The sequence below is a fragment of the Diabrotica virgifera genome, chromosome 8, assembly GCF_917563875.1.
Source record: "Diabrotica virgifera virgifera chromosome 8, PGI_DIABVI_V3a".
Taxonomy (NCBI): domain Eukaryota; kingdom Metazoa; phylum Arthropoda; class Insecta; order Coleoptera; family Chrysomelidae; genus Diabrotica; species Diabrotica virgifera.
The window spans coordinates 172,718,084-172,737,155 of record NC_065450.1 but is presented as its reverse complement, the minus strand read 5'-3'; the positions used below and the strand labels follow the sequence as shown (position 1 = coordinate 172,737,155).

Here is a 19,072-nt window from a genome sequence, read left to right as displayed (position 1 = left end):
TTATGAATCTTCCAGAGATTAATCGATCCAATTGCGAAATTCTAATACCGGTCATACGCGTCCGTTTTGAGTAGGTCAACGGTTATTTAATCGCATAACTTTATTGTCTTTAAATTTTAAGCATTTTTGACACTTGATGATTAAATTATTAGGTATTCTAGTAGTAAAAGTTACTCTTGCTTTATGTCGTTAAAATGCACCGATTTTTTATTTTTTTTTGTCAAAATTTTTCAAATTAAAAAAAAAAAAGAAAAATTTTCCAAACGATTTTTCTAGCAAACGATGGCCTATTGAGTTAAAGCAAAAGTACCTTTTAGTACTAGAATACCTCACAATTTAATAATTAAATTATATAAATTTAAAACAAATACCCAAAACGGGCGCCTATCACCGGTACTTGAAATTCTAAATAGATCGAATCCATGTATCACTGAAAGATAAATAAGCATGCCACTTTCCTTTTTCTAAATAGAAGAGTTCTGGAGATATTTAAGTAAAATTAATTCCAGGGCGGCAATTTTAAAGAGCTCTAGCTCCATTAGGAAGCATTTTCGGACTAGCTGAATTGGGTTAATGTGTCTTAAAATTATCTGAAGGATCTCCGGTCTTCGCTTGTTGGGAGAGTTTTTGGGCACCCTGTATAAAATAAGTAATTTCTAAATTTAATTGGAAAACCTTCTATAATCTTTTCTTAGCGTTGATCCAGCCAATCAGCTATCTTTCACTTTTGGGATAGGGATTTTAACTATCTTTTTTAATACTCCACAAGGAGGGAAGGCAGAAAAGAGATATAAATATTCTTTTTTTGCAGTTATGTAAGTTATTTGTAGTAAATTCTTATGGTATCAAGATTAACTAAGAATAGTTATCTATAATTAAAGGATGAAAATTTGGGAATACGTAGATGAAAGTGTCTAGTTTATATTCCTAAGGTGCCTATCTACATTTTGCAAAAAAATTACTAAAATCATTAAACAAATTTTTCAAGAAAAAAAGTAAGATAATTAGGATTTATGTGTCTCGTTATTATAAAAAATATTTTCAGTAATAAGCAGAAATACTAAATAAATACTTAAACGAAAACTACTAGATAAGGATCTAACGATAAGGTATATTAATAAGATTCCAACCATTGTTAGTACTAACCAACAACCCACCGCAAAAAACGAATAAAGTTGACAACAATAAATATTTTTTATACTAATATTGCTTCTTTACATGTTAAGTTCGCTGATGTTTTGTCATTTTCATCTTCTAATCCCGATATTCATATTTTTGCTGTAACAGAATCCTGGTTAAGTCCCAGAATACCTAATTCTTTTGTAAAACTTAATGGCTATTCAATTTATCGTAAAGATCGCATAGATCGTGTAGGTGGCGGAGTATGTGTCTACTTTCAGGATGCCTTCTTTAAAAAATCTAAGATAAGTACTGTAAGTCATAATCTGGAAGGTATAGAATCTCTTATGTTTAAAATTATCTTTCCTAATAAAGTTGTTTTGCACCTCCTTGTTATCTATAAACCAAACATTTATTTTACTCTTACCAAATCAATGTGTGAATTTATTGAAAAATGTAGTAGAGAAAAAGAAAATTTAATCATTTGTGGAGATTTCAATTTTAAGGATTTAAAATGGCCAGTTCAAACTCCGCTTATTGGAGATAATTCGAGTGTTCCATTTTACAATTTATTTTTTCAAACCAATCTAAACCAATTGGTAAAAGAACCTACTAGATATCGTCAAGGTAATATACCTTCGATTTTAGATTTGATAATCACTAATGAGGAAGAACTTATCAGTGAAATTCATTATCTTTCACCAATAGGTATTTAGGACCATGTAGTTCTTCAGACACAAGCTCAATTGGACATTACTGGAGCAATTAATGAAAAAATAGTTAAAGAGTTTAGTAAAATAGATTATGTTAAATTAAATCACTATTTTAGAGAAGTAATTTGGCCGGATTTAGATAATTGTTCATGTAATGATTCTTGGAATAAATATAAAGAAATTATATATAAAGGTATTGATAAATGTTCTTCAAAGTACACTATTAGGACTAATCCCAGAAGCCCTTGGATCGATAACCGACTGATCGCAATGCCTAAAGAAAAAAACATTTTATGGAAAAGGGTAAGAAAAAATCCGTCGGAAGAAAACATACTTACACATAGACAATTTTCCAATAGATTGACAAAGGAGTTGAGATTATCGAGAAGTAATTATGAAAACAGAGTTAGCTCAAGAGGTCCCAAATCTTTTTACAAATACGTTAGATCAAAATTCTGTACAAAAACTGGTATTCCGTTATTAGAAAAATCTAATGGCGAAATATGTTTAAAAGAAGAGGTTTGTAAGTTATTTGCTGAGACTTTTTCCACTGCTTTTACAGTTGTCACGGATGCTGCGTTTTCAGGTTTGCCCACTACTGATAGAATAATGGAGAGTTTATCAACAATTGACATCTCTACTGAATTGGTTAGAGAGGTATTATGCTCTTTAAAGACTACTGCGTCTCCTGGATCGGAAAATATTTCACCATTGTTATATCATAATTGTGCAGATAGTTTAGCGGCTCCAATGGCAGCTTTATTGGCCAAATCTTTGCAAACAAATTCAATACCAGCTTCATGGAAATCTGGTATAGTAACACCGATATATAAAAGTGGAAATAAACTCCTTTCGTCTAATTATCGCCCAGTAACAGTTCCACCAAAATCAGTTAAAATAATGGAAAAATTAATAGCTAATAAATTAATATCCTTTTGGTTAGAGCATAATGTTATTCCAGTCTCTCAACACGGATTTCTGCCGAACCGTTCTGTAACTAGCAACCTTCTTCACTCTCTTAATGAATGGACTTTATCTTTGGACCGATATGAACCGATTGACATTATTTATATAGATTTTTCCCGTGCATTTAATAAGGTACCCATACAAAAATTAATGCTGAAGCTAGAACATTACGGCGTGCGTGGTGAGTTGCTATTGTGGTTAGAAAACTTCCTCTCTGAAAGAACATTTTCGGTCAAAGTGGAAAATGATTGCAGTGTTCCACGTGCGGTAGCCAGTGGTGTCCCTCAGGGATCAATATTAGGGCCTATTCTGTTTTTGTTGTACGTATCTGATTTAACGTGCGGATGGCAGTTAAAGTCAGTTTCATATGCGACGATTTAAAGTTATATTACTGTCCCGATATTGTTAATAATCTTCAGAGTGACCTTAATCAGCTATCAGAATGGAGCATGAAATGGGCTATTCTATTAAATTCGCGTAAGTGTTGTGTTGTTCAATGTGGATATAATAATCCACATATAACATATTTTTTGGATGGAGTTCCTCTGAAATCGGTACAGGAAGTTAATGATTTGGGCGTTACGGTCAAACAAACGTTAAGTTGGTCTACTCAAACAGCAAAAGTAGTCTGTAAAGCTAACTCTGCTTTATACCTCATATCAAAAGCTTTTCCTAGAATGTCTCCAGACTTGTTTTTGAAACTCTATAAAAGTTATGTCAGACCTCACCTGGAATTTGCGGTATCTGTTTGGTCACCTCATTTACAAAGAGATATTAATTTATTAGAAGAAGTACAACGAAGACCTACTAAGCTACCTTTTAATTATGCAAGATTAAGCTATGAAACTCGATTAAGAAAGATTAAGTTGTCTCCATTGACTCATAGAAGAGAGAGAGAGGTGATTTAATATCTACTTACAGAATTCTTAGGGGAGAATTTTGGGGAACATCGAATTTTTTTAATATCAACGAAGATGCTAGACTACGAGGTCATCACTATAAATTGAAAAAGAAACCTTTTAAAACTACTGTAAAGCAAAACTTTTTGGTAAATCGAGTTTTTGATAAATGGAACAGTTTAAGTGATGACATCGTAGGGGCTATTAGCTTAAATAGTTTCAAAAACAGGTTTGATGAGAACTAACTGGACATTGTATGTGTAATGTTAGCAATTTTTGTTAAAATAGTTGTTGTAAAATATAAGGATATATCTTATGTTCTTTTATGAGAAAAAATTTGTAATTTTTAGGTATACTTACTTTCTAATTTTTGTATCTTTTTTAATTTGCTATTGTTGTAACAACTTTTATGAAAACCAATTCTTTTGAATATTTACTTTAATTTAATTTTTATTTTGTAAGAATTTGTTTTATGTTTATTATCTAGTTTAAGACCTACAATTATTTTTGTACTTTGAGCCATATAAGCTCTGCCTTGGCTCGATATTATTGTATAATAATAATAATAATAATAATAATAAATAAAATTTTATTAACCCACATATAGTAAACACACACTATAAAAAGTAGTCACTTCTATTGCATATGAATCGCTTAGTTATGAAAGGATATAAGTCACAATAATGAAGTTTTAAGAAAATTTAAAAAAAGTGTTTATGTTTGAAACAAATAAAAAATTTGTGATTTTTCCTGGAATATGAAATATTTTATTATAAGTTTGATAACAATATTGTATGTATATTGATTTTTTTATTAACAGATATTTTATTCAATATTTTATTCGTCTGACATATCTTTTCACGAATTAATTAAAAAAAAATGTCTAAACTATTATTTTTGGCCGTATTTGTCCAAATTAATAAAAAAAAGTTTATTACCATTTATTAACACACGAAATATTTTAAACTAAAAAAATAAAAATTAAAAGCAGTTTTTTATAAGATACTCATACGTTCAGTACTAAACACCTCAGTGGTTGGCCAACCAATTGTTTCCTGATAAAATTCTTGATAATTTTCAGGAAGATACCTAGTAATATTTTGAATATCAATGATTTTTATGTTAATTGGAATTTTTACCATAGGATAAGCTTGTTCCATTGGAAGTTAAACATTTTCGTTGTTATGACTTTTTAGAACAAATGATCTGGTTAGTGCTCCATCGATAAACTTCAATGCTTCAACAAGGCTTTTTTGTATTGTGATTGTAGCGGAACTCCATAAAGCTGGAAACAGAGAATGACTCCTTTTGTGAACGTTGAATAGATGTAGCGAAAGTTTCAATAAAATGGCACGTTTTTTCTAATATTTGGGCCATCAATTTTTAAAATCGAAAATGTCATTAGTTCTGACCATTTGTACAGTACATTTCTGTGCCTCTTTGCAGAACTACAGATTACTTCAAAAGCTTCCATTGTTGTATACATCCTATCCATGCGATTGAATTTGCGTTTGGCAAATGTATGAAACGATATAAGTCAATGACTTGTATCTTTTCATAAATAAATAGAACATTCTGTTCACTGCCTACCTATCAACAGTACTGAAGACTTATATTCTTTTATGACTAAACGTTAGATATAAGTATTGAAAACAAATTTTTGTCATAATCTCAATTTAACTAAAATAGTGACTTATATTCTTTCATAAATAATGCACTAGAAATAAACAAACCAAGACGCGTTGAATGTTACGAGGAGCACTCCAGAATTATGATTTAAAATTTTCAATGTATTGATGTGATCTTGATTATTGATATGAGATAATATTCTTATATGTCATTTAATTTAATCAATGCATTAATGATAATCTAATTAATTTACCAGATCACATATCAATATGTTTTCAATCTCAGGGCTTTTTATAAAATTAATTACTTACTTACGTGGCTTCTAAGTATTTCTCAATGGTTCCTAATCGGGATAGGAAAGAAAAGAGTAAAATAATACACACATATGGGTTACAATTATAATCAAAATATTGTTTATTTTATTTAAATGGCAATCACTGCTTAATATTTGCTATATCTTATTTTTCTTAAACATAACATTTACACATGGGAATCTTATTTCCTTTTGGTTTCCAATTGAAAGTTTTTATTAACATTTAACTATTATGATTTATTAGCAACAATTCTATTTAAGTTTGATGAAGCTTTTCTGATATTATTGATTATGTTCTTCAATTTTAAATGTGGTATTTAATACGAAAAACCCATACATTCATGTCCAAACAAATAAGACTGACCTTTTTCTGGTGAACTGAGAATGTCTTCACACAAGACCCGTTTCCTGCTATCCTTGGCTGCGATCAAAACCTCGTCCTGGCTTTCAGTAATGTTCTCCTTTGAAGATTAGCTCGTATAGCTCTCGTTCCTGCTTCTGTCGTGATGCTGTGTTCTACCTTTTTCGAAACTGCAATCAGCTACCGGGACACTCTTGGCTCAAGGAGGTTCTTTACTCTCAACCTGGCCTACCTCTCGTTCCACGATAGATCTCCACACTCACGGAACTACACCGGCTTTCTCACTCTCCGTACACTACCGTCTACTACTGGACTTCACTTCTCGACAGCTCAAAACATTCTGATCTATCTTTTTCATTCATTCCCCTACTTTCTAAATATCCCTTCCAGATTCACAAATCAAACTTCCACCACCAACTCTCATTCGCAGTATTCCTCAAAACCAATTTTTAATCTTTCTAAATATGCTTAATGGATTTCCAAAAAAGAAATAGTTAATTCCCATTCTAAAATTACTTTCTACTATTTACAAAATTTAATGACCTATTATCTACTTCAACTGAGTCTTATTTAGCATAGGCTAATGATCGAACCTTCCGCGAACAACGATAATGACCTATTATCTATTTCAACTGAGTCTTATTTAGCATAGGCTAATGATCGAACCTTCCGCGAACAACGATAATGGTACGCGCCATTCACTTTGTTTATTCTCGGCGCATTGTCCCGAGTTTCGTAAGCTCCTTCTAATCACTTCTTAAAATTAAACATAACAATTTGTTGTATACAGGTTGTTCTAAATTTATATGCCCGTGGTTGAGAAAATTGAAAATATTTTATATTAAATTGAATTCTGCTTATAATTATCAAAATTTAATTTTCAGATCAAATAGAAATATAACAGTATATACATTGTAAATCATCATTTGAGAGTGTTCCTCGTAACATAAACGTGTCTTGGTTTGTTTACTGCTATTAGTGCAGCTTTATTGGGATTTTTGTATGTACATTAGGGTGGGTCACTTTTGTATGGAAAAAAATAAAATTGTCCAATAAGTTTTGTAATAGTAAAAAAACGTGACCCACATCCATTCATGAAAAACAATGAAAAAGAATTTTTCTAGTTTAACCCCTTCTACCCGCGCATTGAGTTTGAAAAACTGAAATTTTTGTTTTTTTGTGAATTGTTTGAAAATCGATTTATCGTGGCTCATAGGAATAACAACAACGTAAACTAATAAAATAAAGTGCTTTTGGACTAAATTTTATTATAAAGAAAGAAAAATAAACAAATAATATGACAAAATAAAAATAAAATATCTTCAAATCACGTTAAAATCTTTCTTACTTTCGAACTTAGGCATAAGCTTTCATGAAATAATTTTATTCTTAATTAAAGCTTCTCTTGCTGTTTTGTGGCAAAGCTGCATAGATGCCTCTGTTACTGTTTTTACAGCCCGCTCCACAGCTTGAGTATGACATGGTAGCCTCAGAAAAAGGACTTCATCATCACCACCTGACTCAACTAGGGAATGAAGAGTCTCATCCAGAACATTGATCAATATAGGTGGTTGCGAGTAAGATTGCTGCCAGTCTATCAAATCGATGTAAGACGAAGCGTTTAAATCTATCTTAGGCACTTCAAAGACTCGAAGCTGAAGGGATTCAGATGGTTTCCTTGCCTTTATAATGCGTCTAGCGGCAAGTTCTCTCACATGTTTTTGTTAGCGGCAAGTTCTCTCACATGTTTTTGTTCGTCAGATAACATAGATAAGAGCAAGTTCTCTGGGTGCGCAAAGTAAGCATTTCGCTTTATTACAGGATCAACGACACTCTTCAATTCTTTCGGAAGATATCGAAAATAAAATACCAACTTCCAAAAGTGCCTTGCTCCATCTTTACATGTCGGATTTAATTTGATTTCGAACCAAATATGAGCATATACTTTAACTACAAAAGTAGCGAGTTGTTTGAGTTCGTTTGTAGGTATCTCAGTGGAAACATATAAGCGCAAAATCCTGTTGGCCTTTGTTAGCCACCTGGCATGCGACATTTTTCCCGGAGAGCGATTAGACAAGTCAGAAGGCCACTTACCACTTATGACGGCAGATGTGATATGATAAAGGTAACGTTGATCAGAACTGAGGTCTTTTATATTTGAAATGTTTGGTAACGTACCTTCTATATTTTCAAACACGACAACAGAGCGCTTCTCGCAATCATCTAATAACTTTCCGATATCACCTGAATAAGTATTAGGTCCTGTTGTGGTGCCATCAAGTTTTGCAAATAAATGTCTTAAGGGCAGTTCATTTAAGTGTAAAAGGCAAATGATCCATTGAAGTGGTCGGTGTAAACGCTTTTCTAAGAGCCGTATGACTCCGCCGTAGTTGCCCGTATTAGTTACCGTCCCATCACAACCTATGGCAAGAGTATCCTCTAGAGACATATTCAGTTGACCTGTTACTGTTTGAAAGATAGCAGACTCCAATCCTTTTGCAGTTCCATGGCTTGGAACGGCATATCCGACAAAAACTGATCCTGGTTCTTTAATTATTGAAATATGTTCTTCCACAGATGTTGAGCGGTATTTTTTTCCCCCTGTCATAACAATTTTCAGGGTCTTATCTTGTCGTGCATCAAAAAATAAGGCAGGAATAGTATCTAGTTGGCTTTGAGATAAGGTTTCTTTTCGTAATTTTTGTCTCGCTCGTCGCAATTTCGACTTATTGATTACTTCGTTGTTGATTTTCACATCTTGCAAAACAGCAGAAGCGACAGCAGCAGCTGCTCTATCGGATATCCCGTATCGATCACAGATAGTTGATAAATTCTTGAGATATGTTATTTCACGTTTTTTTGATGCTGATTTTGATGAAAAAAGATGGGCAAAGTTTGTTCTTCATCGCTACTTTCAGACGTTATTGTAGTATTAGGATTTTCGTGAGAACTTGAGGGCAAAGTTTGTTCTTCATCGCTACTTCCAGACGTTATTGAGGTATTAGGATTTTCGTGAGAAGGGCCTGGTTCACAAACGCTAGAATCGTAATAGGATTTAAGCTTAATTTTTCTATCACTCAGTTTTCTTTTCCTCTTACTTGTCAATAAATCAACAGTTCCCATAATCATTCTTCTCTCTGTTCTATTAAAAAAGCTCGTTCTTCCTTAGGAATCTTTTGGTCTTTGGAACATTTGCATAACTCTAAACAATTTTTTTTTCAAACAGTTTTTCCGAATTTCTATGAATATCTTGAATTTTTTCTTCTGATAAACGCTTCAAAGATTTTATTAAATTTTTACACTTCGCGTGGTAACTTTTTATCAATTGCATCACACGATTATGAGACACAGTAGGAATAGACGCTTTTCTCCATAAATATTCAACTTTAGATGACACTATTTCAGATACTTCATTAATGGATGGCTCTTTTTTGAATTGTTCTCAAGTTTAAGCTGATGTCTTACTAAATTGTAATATTTTATAACTTGTTTGTAAGTGGGTAGTTGATTTTTGTTAATTTCTTCCGGAGCACCAAATATGGGACAACTTGTGTATTTTCGGGAATTATTTGAAATCTCCATGATGCACAAAGTCACAAAGCTAACAAAAACTACTTAAAATCGCGAAAACATTAGATAAATGCGCGCGACCTTTCGCCCGGAACTCATTAGGTGCACTGAGGCAAAGACGCGTGATCGACAGTTTACGCCCTCTTTCCCCACTCCTTCCTCCGCAGTATGCGCACGATTATTCTCATATTTTGGATTGATTATTATTTGTATTAGGTACGCGTATCTCTGAATATAAGAATGTAATATCATTTTATGCCATGTAATTTATACAATAAACTCTGATAAAATAAATGTAATTTTAACAATTTTCCCAATTTTCAAACGTCATGCGCGGGTAATTAATGTTAATATAAATAAAAAATAAATATGCACGTTTTTAAGTCTCTACCCAGGTCATGTTTTCCGCACTATTACAAATCGAAATTCGCAAAAAGATATTTTCGACCCACCCTAATGTACATAATAAAAATAATCAACTATTCTAAATGGGAAATAAGCCTCACAATAATAATGGGAATAGTTAATTACAAAAAATGCCACAAGGAGATAGCTTCAGAAAAATATTAATAAAAATAAATTAGAGTGAATCAATAAAAATTAGAAGGTGTCAGAAAAAATTATAAGGAGTCAGGGAAATTTACAGATAGTTAAGCAAAATTATAGGGAGTAATAAAAAATTGAAGGAAGTCACAAAAAATTGAAAAGAGTAAAAAATCATTGGAGGGAGATACGATAAAATAGGAGGAAGTCAGAAAAAATTAAGTGCAGTGACTGTAGAGGGCAATTTTGGGTCCCCCATCATATGGAAATTGACAAAGTCACTAGTAATAAAATAAAAAAATATAAAAAAAAAATTTTTAGGAAACGCTTTTCTTTAGTTACGAGTGACTAAAGTTAAAAATATGATAAAAAAATCAACTAAGAAGCAAAAAATAAAAAAAAAATCAAACACATTCGTTAAAGAAAAGCGTGGGGCGCATCTTCATCGAATATACGGTTTTCGCCCCACGCTTTTCTTTAACGAATGTGTTTGAATTTTTTTTTTATTTTTTGCTTTTTAGTTGATTTTTTTATCATATTTTTAAAATTTAGTCACTCGTAACTAAAGAAAAGCGTTTCCTAAACATTTTTTTTTATATTTTTTTATTTTTTACTTTTTAGTCTTACAGTTTTCAAACATTAAAATATATCATCATGTTTATTAAAATATATGTATAAAACATAACATGATTAACAAACATGAAAATTAGTCCGAATCGGCAAAAAAACATGAATCTCTATTGTTTATTTATGAAGCATAATGTAAACAATTAACGTAAAAAGTGAAATTATGTGTAGTTCATATAACTAGCTACAATCTCTAAAACTTTCAAGTTTCTTCATTGTAAAAAACAAGGGAATTTAAGCATTTTCCATTAAAATCGTGTTTTTTTATTTTTAAACAATTAATAAACATAAAAAATTTTTTATTGACTATTCGTGTATTGTTCCTGCGAATGCATGTCTGCAAATTTTTATTCATTTTCATTGAAGAAAAGGCAGTCAAATTAACGTCTAAACATTTGACACAAACGATTGAACTAAAGAAAAGTGTTTAATAATAAATTACCGTACACATGGCCTACTTTGCCCAGCAAATTTCAGTTTTATTTAAATATTTCTTTTCTTAGCACATATAAATAAATACAAAAATTATTTTAAGAACTCTCGAAATATTAACCGAGAATGTTCTTATCATTTTTTATAAAAATCTGTAACACAGCCGAGAAAAAAAATAAATACAAGGTGGGCAAAGTTGCCCCGGAAAAGTTCAACATTGCCCACATATTTTAAATTCACTGTAGGGCAAAATTAAAACGTAATAGGACTACTTTGCCCATGGCATACGCTTTAATTTGTCTACTATTCCCACGATATACGTTTTTAATTTTATTTTTTAATAAAAACTAGAACAAAAAGCTCTATTTTTCAGAGTTTTCTTTAATTTCGGAGAAACTTTTATTAAAAAATTAGAAAAAAAATTATTACACTTTTATTATAAAAATAGAAAAAATATTACACTTTTATTAAAAAAAAAACACGACAAACTATAACTGAAAAAACTTAAATTTTCTTTAAAAGAAAAATATCCTCTTCTACTTTTGGAAGGTTCCTTTAATATTTTTATAATGTCTTCAAAATTGACGTCCGATATGTCTAATATGTTTGGATAAAAAAAACCATTTATATTTTTTCTTAAAAATTTTACGGTGCAGTATGTATTGTCGTCGTTTATTACTACTATAATTCCGATGAAATGTTTAACGTTTTTTTTTGTAAGAAATTGGACCACCACAAAAGTACCAATTTTTAGATTATTTCCATCTACTTCGATATTTTCATCAGACTCGATATTTTCAACCAGTTCATCCTGCTCTTCTTGATGTAATTCATCTGCCTCCCCACCAATATCGTCACTGTTAGTCATCTCCATTTCTTCTGCTAAATTTTCGTTGTCACTCGTCTCCATCTCTATTTCTTCTTCTAAATCCTCGTTCCCACTTCCCTCCTGATTCTGACCAATTTCTTCAAATTGAAATGATTGACCGGGTTCAGTATTAAGCAACTTTTATTTTTGTTTTTTAATGGTATTCCCTTTCTTATTTTGTTGTAAAAAAATTTAATAATGCATTATCAATTTCAGAGCTTGCTCTGTTGGCAAATCTCTCATTTGGCATCTTTTTTAGCACTCATGTGGGCCAAAAGGACAAATTCTAGTTGCACGAAATCAACTTTGAAGATTTTTTTGAAAATTTGGTTCAATCACGTCTATTAGTTTTGTTAGCAATTGAGGAAAGATGGTTTTTTCAACTGAATTTAAGTTATGTTGACTAGTTTTTAAATCAGTAAGGATCTTTTTCCAGGCTCTTTTTAAAGAGCCGGAAAAATCCAACATCAAGTGGTTGTATAAGCCCTGTAGAATTAGGTGGCAAAAATACAAACCTTATATTTGCCCTTTGACAAGCCCTTATTATCTCAATATTCAAATGTGAGGACAAGTTGTCCCCAATCAAAACCTTTGTGCTGTTATCCCGTTTTGACCAAGGTAAAACAACTTTAAAAACCAATCTTGGAAAGTTGATGCATCAAGGAGCACCATATTCTGCACTTGCAACATCCACTAAACGACGTTCTTCTATTTTAGTGAGTGTAAGGGGATGGCCAATGGAGGAAACATGCGTTCGTTTAATTTTATTTAGAATAGTTCGGCGTGGCACCTTAAAACGTTCTTCTGCCTGACGGGAACTTAAACCTCCTCTCACTGCTTACAGCTCGTTCAAGGATGGTTTCAGAGTAGTTTACATACTGCCTTGCTCCCAATTTTTTTTCTGTTTTTTCTTGGCATTTTGATTGGTCCTTGAACGAAAAAAAAACAATTAGGTAAATACTGACATGCTGTTTCCTTTTAAATGCCTCTAAAACATTTTATATAAAAAAATAAAAAATAAAAAATTAAAGACAAATGACAGGACAACATTGCCCACTTGGATTTTATTTTATAAAGAAGAAACATGTAATCCCTGATAAACGTTTCATCTCAAATTCAGTTAAAACAATACTAAATAAGACGTATAAACAAATATTTAGTTAATATTCCTACTGGTGTATACCCAGCAGTGCTTAGCTTTTACCCTAAAAAAACTACAAACACGTGTTCAAATTTCTTACCTTACTACAAGCATTACACTTCACTCACACAGGTTATATTACACTGTCTTGATTTATGCATGTTTCTTAGTGCGCGCGTAAACGTCTGTGGTACTTTGTTATGTTGCCAAGTATTTTTTTTTACAAATATTATAACCCTTACAGTGGGCAAAGTTGAACCCACTGGGCAAAGTAGGCCATGTTTACGGTACATACATTCTTCTTTTTTGTCAAATAATTTAATAAAAAAATTATTTTTGGACACCCTGTACAAATAATTATATAGACTTTTATATTACTAAATAAAGAATTGAATGACCTTTCAAATGAGCTATCGCATGTCCCCTATTCTCATTTAAAAAAATCATCGATTACGTCATCGCGCCGAGATGGATGACGTCACTAGTATGACATATATGTCAAAATATCGTAATTTAAAAATAAAAATCGACCTCTTTCGGGATTTTTCCTTAGAGTCGCCTTTTTACGAAATAGCGAATTTATTCCTTTCATTTGCATCGTACTGTAAGTATAAACAAATATATGAGTGTTCAAAATTTAAAACTTTATTGTTTATTTATGACGCATAACGTAAACAATTACCGTAAAAAGTGAAATTATGTATAGGTTATATCATTAGCTACAATCCGTAAAATTTCAAGTTTCTACATTGTAAAAAACAAGTGAATTTATGCCTTTTTCCATTAAAATCGTTTTTTTTTTATTTAAACAATTAATAAACATAAACAAACATTTCTGTTGTCTATTCGTGTATTGTTCCAGCGAATGCATATGTCTGCAAATTTTCATTCATTTGCATGGAAGAAAAGGTAGTCAAATTATTAACATCCAAAAATTTGACGCAATCTATTGAACTAAATAAAAGCGTTTAAAAAATTGTTTTTGGACACCCTGTACAAATAATTATATAAATTTTTATATTACTGAATAAAGAATTGAATGACCTTTCAAATGAGCTATCGCATGTCCCCTATTCTCATTTAAAAAATCATCGATTACGTCATCGCGCCCAGAAGGATGACGTCACTAGTATGACATATATGCCAAAATATCGTAATTTAAAAATAAAATCGACCTAAAATATTTATATACCTATGTATGTTTTAAGAACTTATGACAAAAACAATCTTAAGATAACATGCTAAGAATTTATTTTGTATACAAAAACATTTTATTATATTATTATTCACACGTTTATTTTCATATTTTCTACACCCACTACTGCAAATTGGTGTAACTTACAAACAAGGTTGGGGTACAAGTGTACCCCAGGTGGCATTCCAGGGTTCAAGTCGCCTTTTTACGAAATAACGAATTTATTCCTTTCACTTGCATCGTACTGTATAAACAAATATATTATGAATGTTCAAAATTTAAAACTTAATTGTTTATTTATGACGCATAACGTAAACAATTAGCGTACAAAGTGAAATTATGTATAGGTTATATCATTAGCTACCATCCGTAAAAGTTTCAAGTTTCTACATTGTAAAAAACAAGAGAATTTAGGCCCTTTTCCATTAAAATCGTTTTTTTTTATTTAAACAATTAATAAACATAAACAAAAATTTTTTGTTGTCTATTCGTGTATTGTCACCGCGAATGCATATGTCTGCAAATTTTCATTCATTTGCATGGAAGAAAAGGTAGTCAAATTAACATCCAAAGATTTGACGACGCAATCTATTGAACTAAATAAAAGCGTTTAATAAATACAGAAAAATATCAAGATTTGAAAATTACCATTCTAAATAGTTAAAATTGAAAATTACCTATGTAACAAACGAAGAACATTGTCCACATCAGTCATCTTAGCTAAGGATGCTCCAACAAATTCTTCCAGTTCCCATTCGGTGTCGACAACATTTTGTCTAAATTCTTTGTAGTCTTCCTCAAAATGGGGAAGGCGATGATTTAGTGCATCGTATTTTTGCACCGAAATTTTATGATGAAAATCAATAAACCTACAAGCAAATAATTAAATACAGAAAAAATATTTATCATAAAAATATCATTAGAATAATTCAATAATCTGTTCCACTATATTCTCGTAATTGGTTGGGACATTTATGAACTTGGAGAAATCTTGGAATCTCGTTACCTTACTCCGTGACATAACAACCCGTGGGTTTTAGCAGACTCAACAACATGCCTCCATTCCTCTTTGTTTTGAGTAATCTCCATACAATTCCCCACGGCCGTAGCTGTGTCCTACAATATTAGCTCGCCACAAGGGTAGATGACTTCGACGTGGTTTTCTTCCAGTTAGGACTTCTTCCCATAGCAGTCTTTACTAACCGTAGAACCCACAGTAACAGACCACAGCCTAACGCTCCTTTCACATCAGTGGCGACGCGTGACTTTTTCTAAAGTATTACCAAACCCAGATGTAGAAAATCTTGTTTAAAAGAACCTCGCAACTATAAGTCAGTGGCGGATCTACGGGAAGGGAAAAGGGGAAATTCCCCCCCTAACAAGGTCCAAAATTAAGGAAAAAAATTGTTGTAACGTAAAAATATATTAGCTGACATGAAACTTAAACCACGGACAGAAAAATTCAACCCAATAAACCCACTAGTCAGGAAAATTAAGGGAATTTAATGCATATAAGTTATTATTTAGGTCTTTTATATTGTTTTGGTTTATCTTTATTATATTTTTGGTTAGTGTTGCATTGGAAGTTCCCCCCCTAAGGCAAATTTCCCCTCCCAAGGGAAATGTCTAGATCAGCCGATGATATAAGTTTTTGTTTATTTTATCTGGAGTAGAAAGAGGCTTCTGTCATAAATCCATTTAAAAAGCGTTACTCAAAAAGAAAATGACGACATTCGATTTTACACTTGGGTATTTCTTTGGCATGTTTTAATCTTCATTGCTGAAAAACTTCTTTCAACGGATGCACTTGTAGCCGTTTTAAACTTCAAACTGATAGTACGAAGTAAAATCTACTCTTAGTAAAAATTAACATTTTTAGCTCAAAAAGTATTATTTAAACTTTCATACGAGTTGAAAAAGTAACAGTTTTTGTCAGTGAATAAAATTGTATACCTATTTATATAGGTAAACTTTAAAATTTTAGTGAAAAGTTAATTAAGAAGACAAGTGTATTCTGACAACTAATAAATATCGGTCCCCGATGGGGGACAAAACTACACAACCGACGTCTTTTGTGACGACAGATGCTGATATGGATAACAGTATTTTAATTTCAAGTGTTACTAGTAATAATCCAAGTGATAGTAACCTCCAGAAAACAAAGCAGTTGGAACCGAAAACTTTCAATATTCTTTCAGATAAGTACAATGTACAAAATATTTGGGTATACATAGAAAGCACTGAAAATAATGTAGGAAAATTGCATGCAATGACAGTTGCCCATATCCTTTTTAAAAAATTTAAACTTAATAATATTTTGGAAATTAAGAGTATAGGCCGAAACCGGATTAAGGTTTTATTAAAATCATTATTAGAAGCAAATAATTTAGTTAAACATCCCCTCCTAAAGTCAGAAAATTTAAAAGCATTTATTCCAAATCACTTACTTGAAATTAAAGGGTTAGTAAGAGATGTTGATACTCGTTACGATATCAACTATCTTATGGAAAATATAGAATCACACTCACGAGTCACTAATATCTACAGATTAAATAGAAAAGTCCAAAAAGAAGACAGAACAGTTGAATTTGTACCAAAAAAAACTATTGTTGTTACTTTTGAGGGGAATATTTTACCTGATCGAGTAGCTTTTAATAGAGTCTTTTTTCCTGTCGAACAATTTGTAGGAAGAGTGATCCAATGCTTCAAATGTTTTAAATTTGGGCATGTATCTAAGCAGTGTAACAGTACTGAAGAAAAGTGTATCAATTGTGGAGAAATTAAAGACGATAAACATAATTGTGATAAAAATTTAACTTTTTGTATACACTGTAAAAGCAAAGATCATGTTTCTATCTCAAAAAAGTGTCCCTCTTACGATAATCAAAAAAAAATTAAAAATATAATGATACAGCAAAAAACCTCCTTTAAAGAAGCTAAAGAAATTTCTGAAAACTCCTTATCCAGTCTAGTAAATCACAACTCTTTTTCACCGCTAACAAATTATGACCAAAATTTTCCTGTTCTTCCTAACAACCATCGTATGTCATTATCACAACCTAATTAAAATTCCTAAAAATACCAATTGCAATCAAAATAATTTCCTTTCCCAACCCAATCCTGTAAGCTTTAGTCCTCCAATGAAAAAGAAGAGAAAATCAAACTCTCCCACTATCCAGTCACCTATCCATGAACCATTATTTCCATTCTCCTTTGGACCTTCACAACCTTTGCCGATAAATTCAAATAAACCAAACTACGCTTGTTTGGAAACCAAGAAGAGTAGTATAGCTAGCAACCTATCCATTTTTATCGTGGATTTTTTAAATAAAATTCTTTCAAGTAACAATAGACAACCTATTGATATTAAATTAATTACAAGTAGCATAGAACAGGTATTGGAGGATACTTTGAAAAACCAATAAAATGCCCAAAACACGCAATTTAAATATAATGCAATGGAATGCACGTTCTGCTATAGCTAACAAAAATAGTCTGGTACAATTTCTTTATGATAAAAATATTGACATTGCTATTATAAGTGAAACTTGGTTCAAAAGAAATCAAAAATATAGTTTTAGTGGTTACAATATAGTCCGCAATGACAGAAACGATGGCTACGCTGGTGTGGCAATTTTGGTACACAAATCTCTTCGTTTTGTTGAACATAAAATCAATATAAATTACAATGAAAATATTTTAGTGTGTGCTATCCAAGTTAAATATGGAACTTTATTGTTAAATTTTTTATCTATTTATAAACCTCCAAAAATACAAACAAAATATGACGATTGGACTAAAATTTTTGAACAATTTGAGGGTCCTTTAATTATAGGTGGTGACTTTAATGCACACCACTCTATATGGGGTTGTCGTAATAATGATACCATAGGGTCACAACTTATAAATGTCGCAGATGATTTAAATTTAACAGTTTTAAATAATGGCGAACCTACAATTTTGAGACGTCCTGATCAACAAGATTCGGCTGTCGATGTAACTTTTTGTTCACCTGAATTGGTTAACAAGACATCTTGGAATGTCATTCCTGACACTCTAGGATCAAATCACTATGTCATATCTATAGAACTTCTTTTTGCAATTAATGAAAATGAAATATCTCCTAAAAATAAATGGAATATTAAAAAAGCCAATTGGGCGTTATATACCTCTACTATTCAAAATTTACACGATACAAACAATTTTCACTCGGATAATCTAATTGATAAGTACTCCTTCTTCATAAATAATATAAATACGGCTGCGGGAGCAGCTATACCCCAATATAAACCTTATAAATGTAAAAGGCACCCACCCCCTTGGTGGAATATTGATTGTGACAATATTATCAAACAACGAAAATTGGCTCTAATAAATTACAAGAAAAAAAGTAATTTTGAAAATTATGTTCAATATCAGGAGATTGCAGCTAGAACCAAAAAAACATTAAAAAGTATAGCCAAAAAGCATTGGATTGAATGGGTCTCTTCGCTCAATAAAAATACATCCGCTACAACTCTTTGGAATCAAGCTAAAAAACTTTACAGAAAACCGCTATCAAACATAAAATCTTTAGATCAGAAATGGATGGATGACTTTCTTATTAAAGTTGCACCCCCAACTGCGAACCCTCAAATAATTCCCAGCTCCATAGCATCAACCCCAGCTGATAAAAATCATTTTCTCTTAAAACCTT

The 19,072-nt window shown here is 31.5% G+C and overlaps 1 protein-coding gene across 1 annotated transcript in view; it reads right to left on the bottom strand.

Moving 5' to 3' along the window:
- LOC126889868 (dynein axonemal heavy chain 8) overlaps positions 1–19,072 on the bottom strand; it is a 424,246-nt gene that overhangs the window by 359,039 nt on the left and 46,135 nt on the right. Inside the window, exon 9 of the mRNA XM_050658553.1 lies at positions 15,054–15,245. Coding sequence (XP_050514510.1) covers positions 15,054–15,245 — 192 coding nt within the window. The remainder of the gene's footprint in view (positions 1–15,053; positions 15,246–19,072) is intronic.